This window comes from Atheta coriaria, unplaced genomic scaffold (genome assembly GCF_025399875.1).
Source record: "Atheta coriaria isolate IRGN ID8LTWV9N9 unplaced genomic scaffold, Caltech_Dcor_3.1 hic_scaffold_6_pilon, whole genome shotgun sequence".
NCBI lineage: Eukaryota > Metazoa > Arthropoda > Insecta > Coleoptera > Staphylinidae > Dalotia > Dalotia coriaria.
In genome coordinates, this window is record NW_027045448.1 from 12,256,744 (window position 1) to 12,277,530 (window position 20,787).

At 36.8% G+C, this 20,787-nt stretch overlaps 3 protein-coding genes across 3 annotated transcripts; 1 reads left to right on the forward strand and 2 right to left on the reverse strand.

The window, feature by feature from the left end:
* The first annotated feature begins 17 nt into the window (after window positions 1-17).
* Window positions 18-6,727, forward strand: LOC135793259 (NACHT and WD repeat domain-containing protein 2). The gene is made up of 12 exons (XM_065304140.1): window positions 18-255; window positions 318-406; window positions 998-2,134; window positions 2,193-2,393; window positions 2,452-3,297; window positions 3,350-4,259; window positions 4,319-4,442; window positions 4,492-4,685; window positions 4,745-5,697; window positions 5,756-5,925; window positions 5,985-6,143; window positions 6,198-6,727. Exons 1-12 carry the CDS (start codon window positions 153-155, stop codon window positions 6,571-6,573), a joined length of 5,262 nt encoding a protein of 1,753 aa, XP_065160212.1. The 5' UTR covers window positions 18-152; the 3' UTR covers window positions 6,574-6,727.
* Window positions 6,711-7,763, reverse strand: LOC135793269 (uncharacterized). Its single transcript, XM_065304158.1, has 2 exons — window positions 7,624-7,763; window positions 6,711-7,559 (listed from the first exon to the last, which is right to left on the reverse strand). Exons 1-2 carry the CDS (start codon window positions 7,663-7,665, stop codon window positions 6,831-6,833), a joined length of 771 nt encoding a protein of 256 aa, XP_065160230.1. The 5' UTR covers window positions 7,666-7,763; the 3' UTR covers window positions 6,711-6,830.
* Window positions 7,764-8,423: 660 nt separating this feature from the next.
* Window positions 8,424-20,704, reverse strand: DopEcR (G-protein coupled receptor DopEcR). The gene is made up of 3 exons (XM_065304312.1): window positions 20,286-20,704; window positions 14,199-14,571; window positions 8,424-14,129 (listed from the first exon to the last, which is right to left on the reverse strand). The coding sequence occupies exons 2-3, from the start codon at window positions 14,371-14,373 to the stop codon at window positions 13,294-13,296; spliced, it is 1,011 nt and encodes a 336-aa protein (XP_065160384.1). The 5' UTR covers window positions 14,374-14,571; window positions 20,286-20,704; the 3' UTR covers window positions 8,424-13,293.
* Between the last annotated feature and the right edge of the window lie 83 nt (window positions 20,705-20,787).

The following is a 20,787-nucleotide window of genomic DNA, read 5'->3' on the forward strand; positions in this document are numbered from 1 at the left end:
TCTTAGCTAACTTTTCAACTGTTGGTATCCATTGTATCCAACAATTCGGTACTTGGTACTGAATTCGTATTATAACTCTACCCGTGTTGTGAACCAATTTTTCTGAGTCTAGTTTGCGTGAAGTTTGAATTTTTAACTCAGTTGCCATCAAGATGGACGAGAAAACGGTTGACACGATATTTGCCGGTAGTCTGGCCAAGTTACCTCCGGTTAGTTCAAAAATTGTGAGGATATTTACAAGTTCCACTTTCACAGGTATTTTATTGTTTAAATTATTGTTTTAAACAAAAGACTATTTAATATTATTAATTCTTAAGATACTACTATGGAAAGAAATACGTTGATGGCAAAATGTTATCCAAGAATCAAAGATTATTGCAGAGAAAAGCACGGTCTGGAATTTCAAGTAAGTTTAATTTCATGTTATTTTACCAAACATTGCGAAAACATTTAAAACACAAAAGAAGTTTGAAAACTTTGACGTGGAGTAATCGATTGTGCTGGTATTTGAGGATTGTGGGTCACCCTTGTAGCTTGGTACAAGATGGTACCAATGCGCCATCCGATTACCCACAGGATAACTTGTTAAAGTTTGATTTATAACTTTCTGACATGTGCGTGGCGCGATAAAAGTTCTATGTACTGAATGTATCAGAATTTAACGCAAATTACAAAACGAAAACATGAAAAAATCTCATTATAAACACATAATTTTTATAGTATAATCACATTTATAATGATATTTGATATCACTTTTCATAAAATTACTTTTGAAGTTAAATTATACGATAATACACAAAACTCGTTATTATAATACTCGGAAAACACGATCAGATATTAAATCAGTAAGCCGCCATTATCAATTTACTTCCTTTTGTTTGATTTACGTTCTTATGCGAAACATTCAGTAGATGACATTGCGCTTTATCCCCATCAGTAATAAACCATAATCGAAGGTCACATACCTACCTCTCACACACTTCATTCCACAATGCAGGTCGTGGACATGCGATGGGGTGTTCGAGATGAAGCAACAGATGATCACATGACAACTGAGCTTTGCATGCGTGAAATTCAGAATTGCCAGCGCTTGTCGATGGGTCCCAATTTCGTCGTCTTTCTAGGCCAGAAATATGGCTACCGTCCTATTCCAACCTATATCCTAACATCTGAACTAATGTTGATTCGTGAAGAACTCGTCGCTACTGCTTGTGACGCTTCACTAATCGACACCTGGTACAAAAAGGACGCTAATGCTGTGCCACCCGTATCGATTCTACAACCAATCTCTTCTATATTAATCAATTTTAACAACAAACGTATTCCGAAACTACAAGCGGAAGATCAAGCTATTTGGTGGGGTACACTAGAAAAGTTTCAGAAATTATTTCGTAAAGCTTCTAGTTCTTTGTACGAGCAAGGAAAGATGACGCATGAAGAGATGCATAATTATTTCATGTCAGTCACTGAACGCGAGGTGATAAATGGCGTCTTGAATGTGAAAAATACAAAGAATCATTGTCTTGGCTACGTGCGATATATAAACAATATTAATTTACAAAACCTTAAGAAAGCATCACTCTTTGTGGATATTATCAACAGAAGTCTTGATCTGGAATCGTCTAAGTTGTTGGCTAATTTGCGAGATGAACGACTTCAGGAAAAACTTGAAACTTCTAATATGGAGAAATACACTGTGGAGTGGATTGGTCGCGAAGGTCTTGACACAGAAACACATGGAGAGTATTTGAAAAACTTCATAACTCACTTCTATAAGAATATTATAAAACTAGTAGATCGAGCAATGCGGAAGGAAGATTCCAGTCCTCAAGGACAAATTGTTACTGAAATCTTACAACATTTACACGCTTGTAATAATTCCGTTAAAGTATTCTATGGTAGAGATGAAGATCTCGAGAGGATTCATGAGTATATGATTGGTGATGATGATAAACCATTTGTTTTATATGGGGAAGGTGGTTGTGGTAAGACTTCTTTGCTGTCAAAAAGCGCGGCAATGTCAACGGCGAATGCGTGGTTCCCAAATGCAAAACCATTGAGTATTATTAGATATTTGGGTACTACGCCTGATTCTAGTGCGTTGACACCTACTTTAATTTCAATATGTCAACAGGTAATCAACATAACCTCTATTGTGGACTAGAATTTTTATTTATTATAAATGTTTACAGATTTCTTATAATTTCATGATTGCATTTGATACTATACCGGATGATTTGGTGCCTCTGACAGCTCATTTTAAACAATTGCTGACAATGGCGACAAAAGAACAGCCAATGTTCTTCTTCTTGGATTCTGTTGATCAATTGACAGGAACTACCACTGGGAATAAGGTTTCTTGGTTGCCTACCAGACTTCCACCGCATGTCAAAGTAAATCAATGTTATTTTTAGTAAAATTCCACGTTTTTTAAACTAAATTTGTTCTTAGATAATTGTAACCTGTGCAAATGAAGAATCCAACCCAGAAGTATCAAAAGAATATCACATTCTACGTAAAATGATTGAAGGAGAAAACTTTATAAATGTTTTACCGCTCGGTGAAGACCTGGCAATGCGTGTTATGAAAATGTGGATGCAAACTGCTTGTCGTGATCTTTCTAACTATCAATGGAGATTAGTTTCCAATGCAATCGATAAATGTTCGTTACCTATATTCATCAAACTTGTATTTGCTGAAGTGTGCCGTTGGAGGAGTTATACAAAACCGCAGGATACTCATCTTGCATCAACAGTTATGGATTCTATCATGATGCTATTTGAACGAATTGAAAAACAACATGGCCGCTTGTTGGTTTTCCACGCGTTGGCTTACATAACAGCAGCAAAGAGTGGACTATCAGAATCAGAACTAGAAGATTTAATATCTCTAGATGATAAGGTACTAGATGATGTTTATCAGTATCATATGCCGCCTGTCAGACGCATTCCGCCATTGTTATGGACGAGAATCCGGAATGATTTACCGAATTATCTCTCTGAGCGTGAGGCGGACGGCGTTAGTGTTATGAATTGGTATCACAGACAATTCCGAGATACTGCCAAAGAAAGATATTTTAAGAATCAAAATATGGCTTTGTACTTTCATTCGATGATTGCTGATTATTACATTGGTATATGGGGAGGTGGTAATCCAAAACCATTCAAGTACACGGAAATTCAAAGACATCGGTTTAATCTTGCTGATAAGGAAGGTATTGCTGATAGAAAAGTACCATTACAACCTTTGGTGTTTCTTGGAAAGGATGGATCAGTTACCAGATATAATCTTCGAAAGGTATGATAATAGGCAACCAATTATACAAATTTATTTCATTTTCATTTTGTAGTTTGGTGAATTACCTTTTCACCTCATACGTTCCAAACGATTCAAAGATTTATACGAAAATGTTCTTTTTAATTACGAATGGCTTCACCGTAAACTATGCAGTTGTCCTCTGCAAGCTATTCTTTCAGATTATGAAGATGCTACTGCTCACATTGATGGTAAAGAAGCCCAACGTGAGTTGTTACTTGTGGCTGATGCTCTTCGTCTTGGAGGAGCCGTTTTGGGTCAATATCCTGACATGTTAGCACCACAATTAGTTGGTCGTCTTCTTCCGGAAGTTGCTTCCAATCCAAATATTAAAATGCTTCTCAACGATTGCGATTTGAAAGGTCCTCAACAATGTGCTCTTATGCCTCTGTATCATTGTTCTCATACTCCGGGAGGTCCTTTGAAATACTCTTTAGAAGGACATCAATTTGCTGTGTTTTCGATTTGTTTAACTTCTGATTACCGATATGTAGTATCAATTTCTAATCGGTTTATCACTTGGGATTTGTCTACCAGTGATCTAACACGTGATGTTAATCCAAATATAGAAGGTATTCTACAAGAGTTGGTTTTAAGTCCTGATAACAAATGGGCGTCTGCTTATACTAATAATCATCAAACTGTTTTATTGAATATGTTAACAAGTGAGTTTGTTTTGATTAAAAATCCTTTGAAGAAAGAAGAAGAGGAATCTGAAGGTGTGGAACACCCAGAAAAGGAATTAAAAGAAAAAGAAAAGGAAAAAGCAGAGAAAGGAAAAGTTGAAGAGGCGGAAAAGGAAGCTCCGCCTGTTGTGGGCGGGTTTTTATTGAATCATAATTTATTTATTTATGGGCAGAAAACTTGGGTAATGTATGACATGCGTGGGAATGTCATAAGTACAAAAAATACTATTTATATGGATAATGAATGGTCTATTTTATGTAAGTACACAGATGAAATGTAAAAATCATTTTAAAAATTGATTTATTTTGATTTCTAGCAATGTATTTCTTTGATCCAACCAACTATCGTATTATCTATTGGACGGATGACATTGATAATGATAAAATGTTATTGGAGTATGTTTTTGGTGGAATTGACTATGAATCATTCGAATATCACAGGTAAAAACAACATAAATGGTTGCATGAATTTTAAAATTACTAATTTTAGTGCAATTGCTTTCACAAAAAATCATAAAACAATATACACCTGTACTAATGTCGGTAATTACGGAATTACTGAATATACATTAAACCCTGATACAAAAACATGGCTGAAAGTTGATGATCTACCAAGGGCTGAAGTTGACGACACAGAAATTGTGTTACAACTTAAATTGGATAAAGATGATCATGTTTTGTTTGGTATTTTTTCAAAAACTATATTTATTACCTTTAATATTCTATTAATACATTTATTGTAGCTACTACCAGTAATGGATTCATGATCTGGGATAGAAATCCTGAAGAATCCGAAAGAATCTCAACAGGTCCCATTGTTTTGTCTCTACCATATGCAACCCGCAATATTACTACAAAAATGTTGCGATCCAACTCAATTGTCTTAAGTGCCCAGAAGAATTATGCCATTGCGGGTGTCAGAAAAAATCTATACGTGTGGGATGTAATAACTTGCAAATTAATGAAAGTCCTGGACGCTCATTTTGGCCGTATTGTCCAGTTAGAACCGTTAACTATAGGCAACTGGAACAGCATTGTTACATCCTCCATTGATCGCTCTGTAAAAGTCTGGAATATTAATAACATCTTTGAACAAGTGCATGCAATTGACAGACATGAACTACAAGTAGACTCTATAAGTCTTTCTGGTGACTTAAGTCTAGCTGTGACTGCAACACGTAACTGCGTTGGTGTCTGGGATCTGCGAGTAGGGAAACTACTAGCTAAACTAGCGGATAGCCCATTGGGCGCCATTGTTACCCATGCTGAAATTACCCCTGATGGTAGATACATCATCTCCGCCGAATCAGGAAATTTAATTTATTGGTACAGATTAACAGAACAAGTGCATTTTAAAGTAGAACAACAAGGAATAAAACAGTTAACATTATTTGATGAAGGTACGAAAGTGTTAACAATATCAAAACCTAACAACGCTCCAGGAAATGACATGGTTAAGACGGATGCTACCGTCGTGGTTAGAAATATACCTGATGGTGAAATGGAGTATTCGTTTACGTATCCAGTGAGGTCGATAACAGGTGTACCCTTTCGGAATGCAGTGTTTACTCCGGATAATCAGCATATTGTTATGTCTGGTGCTGAGGCGAAATCCAATCGCGATTGCGTGATTGTACACAGTTTAAAAACTGGGGCGTTTGTAGCGAAAATAGGGTTGAAATCGAGTGGAATCAAAGTGAGGTCACCGGCAATTAAATTAGTTTAACTTTTGTTTTTAATTCAAATTAATTCAGGATATTAATGGGCTGGTTGCAATGCCACAGAAAGCGACTCTGGTTGGCGTGATTTCTGCGGATAAAACCGCCATTTTGGATATTAAATCAAAGAAACACGTAAGGAACGTTCCAAAATGGGGTGGGATTTGTACAAAGGATGGTAAATTTGGTCTTTATGCCCCGGCAAGGTAATTATTCAATTAAACATTTTAAAATTGATAATATAAATTGTTATAAATAATAATAGAGGTGGTTTGGAGTTGATTGAACTAAGAAAAGGTCAAACTGAAAAGACATTTATACCTAAAGTAGCCGAAGGAGTGTTTTCTATTATCTGCATGTTTAATAAAACAGAAGAATACGTTTTGTATTATCATGGCGGTAAGAAAACTCTACGTGTGTTCAGGTATGTATGGTTGCATACAACATTATGTTGTATCTAATAAATTTATTATTCTAGAACTGGTGATTCTGAAATGATTGCAAATTATCGTTGTCAAGCCGAATTAACTGCAATAGAAAGTACAGAAGATGGTAAAGCATTAGTTTTGGGTACTGTAGATGGTTGCGTATGTGTGCTCGCCATCTTGGATCCGGCCAAAGCAGATCGCAACGCATATTTAGCGCAAATGCCGTCTCGTGATGAGCAATGGTCAAAGAAAGTTGGCAAACAAAAGGCACAGACACGTTTCAAAGCTATTGGATCTTTAGCAAAATTATCTACAGTATTTGCCAATAATACTGCAAACACAAAAAATGAAAGTGAAGCCGGAAAAGAAGAAAAATCCAAAGCAAATGAACAAGTAATCGAAGAAGTAGCTCAGGATGTTGCTTAAATTATGTTTTAGACTATGTAAGTATAATTTAAAGCTTTAATTTATTTACATTTAAATTTTAGGCCAAATATGAAAATATTCTATGCTTGTTGATAATGGAAAATTTGAATATTGACGTGTTAAACAAATATAACAAATTGTTAAAATGCAAAAATGTTTAATTCAGTCGTAAACACGCCACATTTGTTTTGCAAGGATAAATGAGACAATGTTGCGCCAACATAACCTCATTTTTATACTTTTTATTTATCAACGCATTATTGCGCATTCATTATTGAGTGAACGCAGTTAGTAACGTTGCGCAAAGCATTAAATGCAAACTTTTCAAACCGAGCACTATATACAGCGCAAGGAATGAAGGTTTGTGGCAGACTGCTGAAGTAAACAATGGCGGTGGCTGAAGTGGCTGAAATGTTAGCTGCGGCAGAAACAAGTGAAGTCATTGCATAGGTATTCTGCATCTGTTGGCACATCCATTCGCCCATCATGCTGTTCTTGCAGTTTTCAGCCACGGAATTACCAGTGAGGGTGCTCAACACAGTGTTGATGTTGGTGGTAAGACTATTAAGTGTGTTTTGTGCGGTGTCAAGCACGTCAGTCACGCATTTGGTGGCGCCATTGATGGAACTGTTGAGGAAAGCAGTGGCTGGGTTTTGCACGAAGCATTTGTCGTACTTGCTGTCGTTGAATTGTTGCTGAATAACGCCGATTTCGTTGTTCATTAATTGTTCACGGTTTGTCATTGAAGCGATTATGTTTTTAATGTAGTTGGTACCAGAACCCATGACTGAATCAATGGCGGAATTGAGATTACCGGTGACGCTTAACATTTGCGCTCTGATTGTATTGATGACTTTGTTTAGTTGAGCAGTGGTGCCGGTTAAGATAGAGTTGAGACTCATGCGGGCTTCCATTTCGGACATGGTGAAGGGTGGAATTGAATCCTCGATTGAGGAACTGATTTGACCATTGCTCATGGCCACAGCCTGTAAATATTTAAAAAATTACTTTGTCTACATTGTGAAATAATATAAATTATTAATGACTTACCAAAACGACCACGGCGAGAGTTGTCAAACGTAATTTCATCATTTTTGTCAACGCAGCGAAGAACTGAAGTGTATTATTAATGGTGTCGACTTTAAATAAGGTTGCAGCGGCTTATCTACGTTTCCGTACATTAGAATTGCAAAGACAATTGATATTTTTTGTCGATATCTTTGTTTTGCAATTAAATTTATTATTACAAGCATTGAAGCATACATTAGTGTCTGCTTATCATTGGCACTAAAAAATAATTTGGTAAAAACACACGAATTGCGGTGAATAAATCTTGTATACAAGATACAGGTGTGTTTTTTTGCTTATCATACAGACTTGCTTAAAAAAACGTGACGTAGAAAATTTTAAATTTTTGTCTGTTGAATTTATGCGCAGGTAATTAGCTTATTTAATTATTTAAATTTTCAGTTGTACAAAATAAGGCTAATTTATTTCTTCGTTATTTATTCAATGGAGTCAGTAAATTTACGATCTAGTAAATAATTATTTGCATAGAAATTTCAAAACACGTTGTAAAGTATTAAATTTGTTCTTGGAATACATTTTTTATGGCCCAATTTATTGTTTATTCATAAAGTTGGATTAAATCTTGGGGAAGGACATGGGGAAGTGTTTCGAATGAAGATGGCGCTGCAAGTCACTTATTTGCATTAAATTGAGCTCTTTACTGGTGCTGTTGCCACTTTCAAAGTTCTTATTCTTCATATCACTCAAAAGATGATATCTCGCTAGTTCTAATAAGGAATAAAACCCTATCTCAAACAGAGGTTACTAAAGCAAAAAATCAATTGAGCATAACAAACATTTTTTTATTAATTAAGTAATATTCTTGTTTTCATCATAATAATTGATTAATAATGTTCACCTATTTACATTCTAAAAAATCTTGCATTTAGTACTTGTCATTTACATTCCATTATCATTCCCGCCGTTTGTTTGCTGCTTGTTTCTATACATCTCACAGATATTTCTCAATTTCATTAAAAATCTATACTTTTTCCTTAATTTCACTGTCTATCTTTCTTAATTTCTCTCTCTGTTACAATTCATAATATTCGTGTTTGAAAATATGTACGTACAAGACAGAATTACTCACATTACTCAATCTTATGTTTACCCTTTCGTTTGACCACAGCGCGTGCGCGATAGCCTTTTGCGTTTCTATGCAATTTACATTACAGTTACGGCAATTTTAGAGCAGCATAATTGTTCATATAAGAAAAGTAATAAATCGTCATCGTTATTATCGATTAAATTAACAATTACGTTCATATTAATAAATACAATAGTATCATAGGAATTAATGCGTACCATTCTTTTTTGTTTAGATGTGAGTTTATGTATCTGTTGCTTAATATGAATCCGTATCATTAATAAAATGTAAATTAGCGCTTATCTACAATAGTCATCTTACAAATTACAAGTTTAGTAGTACGAGTACAGTACACGAACGGCGTACACATGTCGCGCGCATTATTTCAGAACTTCTGATTGCGTTTTACATTTTGCGATAATAAAAAACGTAATTATACGCGCTATAGAGATGATTAGATTAGTAGTTTATATAGAAAGTGAAGAATGCAACAAACAAAAACGTAATTTTATGTTAACTTTAACATTTATTTTATTTGACATGCAATAATTTTCAAAGTGTTATGCTGTCATCTTTATAGAAATCTAAAAAAGCGATTTTACTAACTAAGGCAAAAGTTTATAAATTTTTATTTTAGTTTATAGTTTTCATGATGAGGCTGCAATGAGAGAACAACGCTATAAAAATTGATTGTTTGATTGTTGCGAGATTCATTCGATCTGATTGCGTCAATTGTGTTCGTGAAAAGAACTTAGGCAAACGCAATAATTAATTAATTAACAATAAATAATATAAGTAATAAGCCGAAGTGGAAATCGTTAGAGTTCGATAGTGTGCTCATTGTGATTATTATTGGTACACATTCACAATATATAAGTTTGCTAAAAGTCTGCACAGAGTGTGCATATAGCAAACATCTCAATACTTCCATATTGGATGACACAACGCTATTGCGCATGCGTGATGGCACCATACAGAAGCATTGGATATTTAGCGTTAAAAGTCGAAATGATTATATAGCGATGCGTTCTTGTTTGCTTGTATCTTAGAGACAGAGTAAGAGTATAGATAAAATACACATGTTTATATGATTATGTTTGCTTTTGTGTTTGCTATATAAATGCAACATTTCGTCATTGAATAATATAATATAGGCCTTTTTGGAAACAATATGCCGCCTGCACCTTTGATTCAGCAGGTTTGTGTTGTGTACAATTCGTCCAAACAAACGCAGAATGGAAATCATAGGTACATATATGTGTTAGGTGTTTGTTAGTGTTGTCGGTTAGTTAGTGATAAGCATAAACTGTCGTAAACAATCAAGTAAAGTAGGTAAAACAGCGTTTCTTTGAAATTGCGCATGGATGATATTTGTTTGGTAACAGTTTTTCATTAATTACTCAAAAACTATTTGTGATAAGAGAATAATTTTTTGTGTAAACATTTTTAAATAAATTATACGTCTAATTACGTAAAGATTTTGTTTATAAGATGATTATATAAAAAGTTATAAACAATTAAAGTTTCTTTTTGAATAAAATCATGATTTTCACCCAAATTACTCTGTAACTTTTGATAAAATACTGTTATCAATACAAAATTACACAAAATGATGAAGAATTTAATACTGAATAGATTTGTAAAAAGATCATGAATATAAATTATTTAGTTTTTAAGTTATTCATGAAAAACTGTAATTTGTGGCATAGGTGGCGCTGCCATTGATCGAAACAATAATTTTTAACAGAAACCAATTTTAACTTGATTGTTTAAAACATTTTGTATACAAAGTACGAGTACATACATTAAAAGCGCACAATAATAACAGTCAATCGAAAATTCGATTCTCGTCCAGTATGCGAATAAAAATTGATTGCACATAGCACAAAGATGGCGCACATTCCGCGGGCTGATTATAATAATTCTCAATCAATATAACTTTGGTGATTAATTAATCATGCTGCGATTAAATGTTTATGAGTTATTAGAATTAGTATAACAACAACGATCTCTCAATCTAAACCTAAACGTCGACAAAGCGAGAAAGATTTCTATTAACTTGTAAGAATTTTTTTTCATTGATTTTTATCTTCTTCATTTTCAAAGTTTTCTTTTTTATTATCATCTACTATCATGCGATAATATTCGTATATGAATTACTTTAATTATTCGTAATTTTTTTTGCTTGATTTTAAAATATTCTTTGCTTGAATTTTATTCTTATTAATTTTGAAATATATAATTTCTGGATTAAGATCGTAGACACTTCTTAAAACTGGTTTACATCTGGTTTAGACATGCATATAATTTCCATCTTTGGAGAATTCTGTACGCTCTACTAATTACATAATTGATTTGTTTCTCAATGAATACAAATTACATCGGTTTCTATATAAAAATATATCATATATCGTCGTGTTTTCTTCTTTGTTATCTTTTTTGTTAGGTTATGTTAGTTACTTTTATGTATACCTGATATAATTTTTATTAATTTTTCTCATCGTGTACTTAAGGTTTCTTTGCTTTTTGTTTTACAAGTTGCATACCGATTAAAATATAATTTTGTCAATATTTGAGGTTATAAAGTAATTTTTACACTTATAACCTTTATTTTCATTCATTTCTTGTTGTTTCTTCACGTTACGATAACTACATAGAACGTTTAATGTCTCCGCATTTTACTTTAGTTTAAAATGTTAAAAACAGATTGTCCTACATGCTAGCAACTTATTTATGTACATCCAAATCGCTTTGAATTCAATCGTTAGACATTTTATTTGAGACTTGAGATATATTTTAATATTTCAAAAGTAATTTAATACCGTAAAATAATTTGTGTGCTTTTTGTGTGCTTGGACTTTTTTGTTAAGTTCTTTTTGTTAAGTTTTTGCTTTGGTGGACAACTTTTTATGATTTTATTGTGATTTTGCTTCTCAGATTTATGCGCATCGTGTGTGTATTCGCTAGTTTGATTTGATTGTGTCTTCGCTTCAAACAGTTCGTCGTTTCGTTCGATTCATCATCACACGTAACAATTAATATTGTACAAAGTCGTTTAGTTTGCATGCATTCATTGATTGACGTTTGAGCAGTACACGGATGTAAAGATTTCGGCACGTTTGCACAGCGTGTGTGAATCTTTTTTGATCAAATTGCGACGTCTTTGGTATTCACGCGGCCGCCATCTTGTTTACCACTTGTAATTTCGCGTAGATTGCGTAGATTGCTCATTTTTAGAACGTATTTTGTGTAAAATGTTGCTACTTAATGAAAAATGCTTGCTTAATCAAAGTGTAACGCGTTAATGAAAAGATTCGTTGCATCTTTGTCATGTTTTTGCTTGTTATAGCTAATTATAACCTTAAAAAATACGAAATCGTAGTAGGTAATACTTATTGTATCCAACTGAGTTAAAATTATTTACAAAAGTTGCTTAGCTTGATGATTATCGAAGTAATCATCGATTGGGTGGCACATTTTGAAAATTTCTTTTTCGATAAAAGCGCTTATTTCGTAGGAAAAAATTTGGTTGTCTCGTCGGTATAAGCAAGTTTGAAGCAAATTCTCTACGCGTACAATTATTATTCTCATTTGATTAGTAAGTTTTCATTGGTGTTAGTTTTCTTCATTTTTTTCTTCATCATAAATTGAATACGATTACATTCACATCGTCTACGGATTTACTCTGTAAATGCAAATACATTTAGTTGAAGAATTAGGTTAAGATTTCTTTTGGAATTAGGTTAGGTATGCGGATTAGTGATTCGCTAATGTATTTGCATTTAAATGTTTAATATACCTTAATTAATATTACTTTGTTGTTTAATATCTATAACGTCCACATCGTTAAACATTTATTTGAAAAATGAATGAGCGTCGACTATTGCCCGCCTCGACAAACTTGAACTATACAGTATAATAAAAAACTAGTAATGATTAAGTAATAATAATTGACTGTTTGCTTCTTTCTCGCGTTTTGCTTGTTTTTTGTCGGATTTAACAACAACGAATAACTTTTGTCTCATTTAGTCATCGCTACGCTAAAAATGTATCTACAACGGTCGCTACGGACTTTTCTCCACTACGTAATTAAAAACTATTCAACTAGATATCTGATAATTTATGTACCTCTTCTTTACAACCTAGTCACAGTGATGATAAGCGTCTTTTTCAGATTAACGTCGGAAAACAATGAAAACGTACGTAACGAAAATTGACTACAGACTACGTTTTTTTTTTTCTCCTAATGTTTTAGGTTGACCTTTGAAACGCATTTTGCATTTTCGGTTTTTATTTGTGTTGTGTTTGGGATTGTTCTTCTTTTCTTATTGCGCAACACTGGGTCGTTGATGGCGCTTGGCGGCAAGCGCATGACACCAGGTGCGTAGCTTCGCCGCCACATGTTGATAGTCGCTGAAGAGGAGACCCTGCAGCGAGAGCGGAAAGCCGAGCAGGTGAGCGCATTGCGCAAACACCCGGCCGAGCGTCGCGACCGCCGACCGCCGCTTGGCATCGGGGGCAATGGCGGGGGCGGCGGACGTGGCGCTCGCTATCGCGGTGGGTAGTCAGTCGTCCGCCTCCATTCCTATGAGTTCAGCCTGCATGCGGCCCTTGTAGCGGCAGCAGATCGTCATGCAGAAGATGCGCAATGCCAGACGGAACTGGGGCGACATCATCACCAAAATAATCGACTTCCAGAAACAATTCAGGAAGCCAATCCATACAATACCGAAGTGGAGGAATGGATGTGTCAGTTTCACCGCCCAGAGGTATTCGTACACTTTGACGCCCATGTACGGCGTCCATGAAAACCAGAAAGCGCACACCAGTACAAAAGACATGATGTGCGATGGATTGGCGAGGTTCTCCGAGAGGGCTGTGGCATACTCCTTGTCATGGATAGGTACACCACTCTTCAGTTTACGCATCATCGCGAAGATGTACGCATACGTGTAGATAATGGTAATCAAACTGGGGCCGAGGATGAGGATTGACAGAGTGGCAGAGAAGGCGGCCATATTGCCCCAGTCCAACATACAGATATAGGCCTCCTTGTCAAAGAGCGGTTTCTGCCAGCCGAGTAACGGTGGACAACACATCATTGCTGAAGAGATCCATGTGAATGCCATCCAGCATTGACAACGCGTCTTTGTTTGAATCGTTTCATAGCGTAGTGGTTTACGTGCTGCGAGATATCTGTCTACGCTGATCCACATAAACGTGTAGACTGTTATAGTCCACAACGTAACCTCCAAATAGCCTATCACACGACACAAAATGTCGCCGTAGACCCAATTCTGCACCAGCGCCGGGTAGACGGATAGTGGTACCACGAAGATACCATTGAAGAGGTCCGCTACTGCCAGTGATAACAGATAGGTGTTGATAACATCCTGCGGACCTGCAGATTTAAGATTATAAATATTTTTATTAAGTTGCAATGTGATTTAATAAGATTTATGGTAGTTACCTCGAAAGTTAACAAACGTTGCAATAATCAGCACGTTGGTGACGATAATCGTAATGCTCAGAATCAATATGATGCCGGCTTGGACGAGTGACTCCACCGAAAAGACGAGGGAGTCGTCGTCGGCGTCGTTGAGGATGATCATCGTCGATATGTCGCGCGTATGGAACATGACCATCAGTGGCAAGCCGGCGAAGCGAGCGGCGGCTACGCGCGGCGGCGGCGATGGCGGTCGCGCCTACCTGCCTGCTGCGTGCTGCGTCCGGGAGCGGCTGGGGCCGCGTCTTCCGAGCGCCGGTCGGCAGTGCTCTGCATGCCGATCACCTCGTGCTCGCGTGCTCCTCCTGCGCCCTTGCTCGTGGACTCATCGATTCAACTGCAAAAACATATTCATGCAAATTACATCATGATTGCACATTTAATTGTACATTCACCAGCAAGAAAAAAAAACTCAATAATAAAAGAAGGTTAACACGATTTTCCGCAACGGGGTAACAAGGTGAGTGTTTGAATGAAAGCAAAAAGAGGAAATAACGAATGTGTTGCAAAATAACGTTTGTTTACGTGATTTTCTTTCGCATAAATCACTGGATTGCGTGACCTCCGGTACGAAAAATGGACGCAAAAATCCATATGACGCTCGCACGTGCCCGGAGAGCATAAACCGGGGGCCGGTTTGTCGTGGTGCTAGGCACCATACTCCAAAATAGAAACTTTTGCCATTTTGGTATTGTTAGCTATGACGCTGATACTTTTTTTTACCCATTTCATCAAAACATGAAAATAGTTCATCGTATAACAAAAGTAATTACAAAACAAATGAACATTTCTCATTATAAAAAATAAACTATGAGATGTGTTGCACCTGTTTCGTGAGAAACGTGCATTCGTGCGCGGCTTAAATAATTAAACAAACAAATTAAACACTAGAGCAAAGATGGTACGGAATATATGCCGCCCCTCGTCGCATGCGTCGACAACGACACACACCGCCACGAGTAAGATAACTTGGGAAATTATGCACGAAAACCTGCTGAGTTCTGACTTCTGGGAACTAGGTTACTGCCCGAGCGGCTGTTGGCGTTTTTAGTTATCCACGGTTTCATCACGCTGTTATTATAAGTAAATATACGGATGCATACGATATCATCGCGCAACATTTATCATTAAATTCGCCGGGTGGATCGATGGTCGCTTGGTCTCGCAAACGCGATACATAATTCATGTTAATTTTATGTCCGCACAGCGAAAAAAAAAAGGGTTTTGAGGTTTTCGTCCCAGTGGGGTGCTTGTTTTTGGCATTGAACTTGTCCCGAGTGGCATGTTGTTACGTTATGCTGGAATTTTGGTGTTAAGAATCGCAACGGTCTAAATATGGCCGCTCGCTTTGCAAATGCGACGCCAGCACGCGAACTTTTCGTAATTAATGCGCGCCCGATTGCGGACGAAAGCGGGCGCAACCTGAGGCCTTCGTCGAAGGTTGCGCCGATAACGATTTCACAAAGCAAAACCAACTACAGAGTGTAGAAATAATCAAAATTTTAAAATTTAAACAAAACTAATCTGCAAATACGATTATAGGCAACCAAATATACTTTTCAATGTGAATATTACACGTAGGATTAGTCGATTGGGAGTTAGTTTAACATAATCTTGTTGGGGGATGTTTGGATTGTAAGTACTTTGTACCTTGTGTAAATCGGTGTGTCGGACGATTTGTGAGGTGTCGGCATTTCGGTTTGGCGGTCGACGGGCAAGCCCGATGCATTACGTAAACAGTGAGCACGTGAGGGGCGTCTACTTTCAATTTTCTATCAAGTGCAAGTGCGCGTCCTTGCAGCGAACACGTCGGGCTGACCTTCTTCTACACGCTTCTTGTATTTTTAGATAAATTACCAGTCGTCCTGCGAGACAATTCGTCAGAACGCCTTTCCTCGGACATTTTCATAGGTCGTACATTAAATTAGTGGTTATGCAACTTGTGTTGCCTATATTTTTAGCTACTATTACCAAAATTTAATATTGCATAAACTAAATTACATTTTAGTGTAATTTATCACACATGTGACATAAAAATGCATAATAGGTGCAAATCAATTATCCTGATTGATTAATTACCTCGTCCAGGTCGACCATGCCGTAGCCAGCAGGAGATAATTACCGGGAAATGGGATTGCGGGGCATTGGGATATTGCTTCCGAAGTAAATCAATCGATTTTAAAGCTGCGGCGCGCTCCGAAGTTTGTGTAAGTTTTTGAATAAGTCATCGTGCGCGATTCAATTTTAACGCCGGTCGACCTGCGCCTCGGAATAATAGAAATGAATATTTAGTTCCAATTCGACCCCGATTCGGGAAGCGGAGAGGCGGCGGGCGGCGGTGGCTAGTAGGTCCTTTGTTTCCGCTTCCAAACGTCTGCGAGAAGGATGGCATCGCATCAATTATTTACGCTTGAAGAATGTGTTTCGGATCTATGAAAAATTCACTTTTTAATGGGTTGGAAAAAATGAGGCCGGAAAGGCAGATATGTATTTTTTATAACTTTTTTTGCAGTTATCAAAGTTAAAAATTTGGAATTTTTCTCATACAAAATTCTCGTAAATTTAAAAAAAATAGTTTGAGTTGCGGTACAAGTTCTGAACATGTATATCCAATCTAAGTTGTAACATGACGTAATAGAATGAAAAAGAAATTATTTGTTTATTAATGCATCAATTTTGCACGTACTTGCATCATTATTTACGAAATTTTGCAAATATTTTTTTCTAGAGATAATTTTTGAAGGTTGGATTCACAAAACATGAAAACTAACATAATTATGCGAGCATAAATTAAATATAACAAAAGCATTTACAATTACAAGTACATAATAATTATATTCTCATTTGGTAGTTTTTAGCGAATTGTTTCTAAGTATTATCCTTAAAAAACTTTATTTTATTAACAACTCTTAAAAAAGTGTCCAGAAAAACTTCGATTTTATGTTTCTAGTAATTATCATGTCTGCTTTCTTACTTTTTAGTGTTCAATTAATAATTCCTCTATTAATTTCAACACTAATGATTTATTTCTTTACTTTCCACGACAATTAAATTGTTTTTACTGATTTATTCTTTTTATAGCGTGGTAATTGGATTTTTAAGGATTTTTAATAATAAAACTTTAATTAATGAATTAAATTGAATATCAAGTATTAAGTGGCTAAACGGTGGTCGCCTAAGCTCCACCCCGTGATTAAAACCCGTGACTAAAGTTCTTTATTCACTGCCTTGTCTGCCTGTATCTAAAATACCACTTTTTCGTCTCAAAACGGTGGAAATATTGGCACTTTAAAGATGGAAGTAAAAAAAAATTAATTCAATGCAATGCTTTATTAGTCATATACTTAGTCATATACTAGTCATATACTAGTAAATCAATTCACTCTTGGACGAAGATTCTGTACGCAGCTTGTAATATTCGACACAGAGTTGTCAACCCAGTCGATATAATCGGCATTCAATGCAACACACGGAATAATTCTATCATGCAATGTGCCCAAAACTAGAGTAGTATCTGCTACGGCCACACCAATTTTTGCAATCGCCGGGGTCAATTTTGTCATAAGTCGAACTTTCAAACCAATCAGACAACTTGGTCGCAGATTACATCCCTGAATTTCTTCCGGAATTTCATTGAGTGTTACAAGAGTAGTGTCAATTTCGTGTGTTATTTTTTTGATGTTATTAAGAGTATTCTGGATGGTACCATTAATACATTTCCTAACACCGTCGATAGTGTGTTCCACGAATGTAAGTGGCAAGCGTGTCGGGAAGCATTCGTCGTAGAGGACGCCGCCATATTGCTCACGAAGAGCATCAATCTGATTTTGGACACTATAGTAGGTGCTATTTAGGGTGTCTCCAAAACCATCAACTACATCATCAACAACGTTAAGAATGTTCCTCAAAGTCTGGACTACTTCTTCTCGTAGGTTATTTACTTGCTTAACCAAACCCTGTACTATTTCATTCAAGTTTCCGGGGAGTACCAGTTGGGCATCAGTTGGACTTGATGCCTAGAATAAGCATACGTAGAATATGTTATGTGAGTTGCCTATATTGAGTCGAATATAATATTTTATATCAAACCTAAACTTTAATTTTATGTTTAATTGTGATTTTACTTTAATTAATCACAGAATAATTAAATTTAGTAAAATAATTGATAAACAAATTAAAAGTTAATTATAATTAATATAAAATAAAGGTTTAGTTACCAAAAGTACGAGGGCTGCAGTAAAAACAAACGTCAACTTCATTGTAACAAAATTGTTGCAACTTATGTTGTAGTAACTTAAGTGTATTACCTATTCTAAATTTAACGTTTATATACACTTCCTATCTCCACGCAATAAATTATATCCGTCACTTGCAACATTTTTAGCATAACATCAATTCGTTTCGAATTTCTAGTGATAACGCTCTATTCAAACAATGCATTTTCAAATATTTTATGATTTACGACATTTTACACGTTTATAATTAAAAATAGAAAACACATTAAAATTCCTCTATCTAACAATGATATATTCATAAAAAATAATAAATTTTACACATGCCGCCATTAAGCCATTAATAAAAGTCCGTAAAAAATAAAATATCAGAAATTCTCATACATTTTTGAGGGGATTTCTTACATTATTATATTATTTAACATAGTTTTGTGGGCATGCAAGTAATTTATAAGTTTAAATATTCAACAAATGATTTCCATCGTTAATTCAATCGCTTCTCTTAGGTTTTCCACAGACTCGGAGCTAATATGCCATCGTTAGCGACGAAACTCTAATGACGATATGAAGATATTCATCGCCGATGATTCCCAATGTGTCGCGACGGAAACAAAGACTAATGTCTCGCCGCCCCCCGTGCTTTGAATGCTCGACTTGATGAAATCGTGGATCGTGTCGCCATTGCCCCACCGGCGTGTGTATCAATTTTGTACGATAGGAATTTATTGATTCATTCATAATATTCCCCCCGGGTCGGGAGCTGCCAAACCCCGAAATGAACTGGTCCTTCTAGGTAGACACTAATTAGAGTGATTCACAATAGCAGGAATAAATTTAAAACAAACTTGGCAAAATATTGTCATTTAGGTTGTCTATAGTAAAGTAAACAAAACAAAATAACGATGTCGATGGCGGATTGTTTTGATCGAATCAATTTTTGTCTGTTCGTAGTTGTACGCTGGACACGAAGCGGTTATTACTTCATTCTGAGGCCATTAGCCTCGCTCGGATAAAATTATCCATTTGTTTATTTGTTTGTTATTATTTTTTTAATGCCATTTAAATGGTTTTTAATATTTTTTCTGTTTGGATATAAATATTTTGTATTTTTTTTGTCTTGAGTGTAAAGGTCACGCCCTCTTCCAATGTTTTGTCCGGAGTAAAATCCGATCTCACAAGGGAGCCGGGGCGCAATCGTCGCGCTCGATTGTGTTCAGCACGACTCGTCGACACGATGCGAAATTGATTGCGAAAGGTTTTGCGCAGGAAGCCCCGCCGATGCTCGCCGTGATTAATTGCACAATCGAGAATTTATTATCGCTGACGCGGCGTCAAAATTTCCAATTTTGCCCTCGCGGCGATTGCACGTGCCGGCGAGTGAAACTTAATTTTCCACTTGCGTCGAAAATTGTTTACGACGCTGGGCCCCGGGCGCGCTGGCGTTAAATTTTGATGGGTCGTCAATCGTTTCGGTGGTGCGCGCCGCTTGCCCCGCGCCTCCACCATCAGACATTAGGGTAGGCCCCGCGTACAGGTTCCCACGTACATTATTGACGTTTTGTGTATTCGCAGCATTCGCACACGGCCGAAACTGTTTGCAAATTTCAAGCGCGCCATTCAAGAAACAATCAAATTGCAATCCGTATAAGAATCACGCTTGCTTTTGTTTTATTACTGTAAATAAACAGTGAAAACAAGAGAAAACAAATGGGTAATGATGATGTTTATGTAACTGCGGCGTAAACACAGCAGTAGTGTGTGGTGTGTGTGAGGTGAAAGATGACAACAAAGGAATCTGTAAGAGAGTTTGTGTACGAACCTCGCGATGCTCGTCCTCTCGCCGAGTATCTTGCCATAAAGACGCATCGAAAGCACTCGCGGGCACTTGGTCCAAGCATCCGTATTCACGCACCGCACACGCACATGCACAGCCGTAACAAAACGAAAATAGCCGCAGATTTTCGCTTGTCGCGCGAGTTTGATTCGTGATTCGTGTGATTCGTGACTCAGCAACTTTTTCTTTTGACAGCTTGAGAGTGAATTTCGAGATTTTGGTGATTCGCGTTTCGCGCACGACACTCACACTCGCACGGAGGAGGCGGCGCGGTGTTCGAGGACGGCGCGCACCTTCGCACCCTCGCGTTCGCACTGCGCTGCCGCCGCCTGCCGCCGCTGGTGCTGGGGGCTCGCTGGCTGGATGCATGCGCGCCGGGGCAGCTCGGCTCCGGCCGGATCGCGCGAGTCGATCGCGCGTCGACCGTGAACGTTTCACCCCTATTCTCTCCGCCAGCCGCCGCCGCCGCCAACGGCCATGCGTCGCA

Excerpts from the sequence above, each read along its gene's own strand:
- LOC135793259 (XM_065304140.1), top strand. The coding sequence starts at position 153 with ATGGACGAGAAAACGGTTGACACGATATTTGCCGGTAGTCTGGCCAAG. Across the intron at positions 407-997 it reads AGCACGGTCTGGAATTTCAA|GTCGTGGACATGCGATGGGG; the intron begins GTAAGTTTAATT and ends TCCACAATGCAG. Across the intron at positions 3,298-3,349 it reads CCAGATATAATCTTCGAAAG|TTTGGTGAATTACCTTTTCA; the intron begins GTATGATAATAG and ends TTCATTTTGTAG.
- LOC135793269 (XM_065304158.1), bottom strand. The coding sequence starts at position 7,665 with ATGATGAAATTACGTTTGACAACTCTCGCCGTGGTCGTTTTG. Across the intron at positions 7,560-7,623 it reads CTCTCGCCGTGGTCGTTTTG|GCTGTGGCCATGAGCAATGG; the intron begins GTAAGTCATTAA and ends AAATATTTACAG.
- DopEcR (XM_065304312.1), bottom strand. The coding sequence starts at position 14,373 with ATGGTCATGTTCCATACGCGCGACATATCGACGATGATCATCCTCAAC. Across the intron at positions 14,130-14,198 it reads AACGTTTGTTAACTTTCGAG|GTCCGCAGGATGTTATCAAC; the intron begins GTAACTACCATA and ends TTAAATCTGCAG.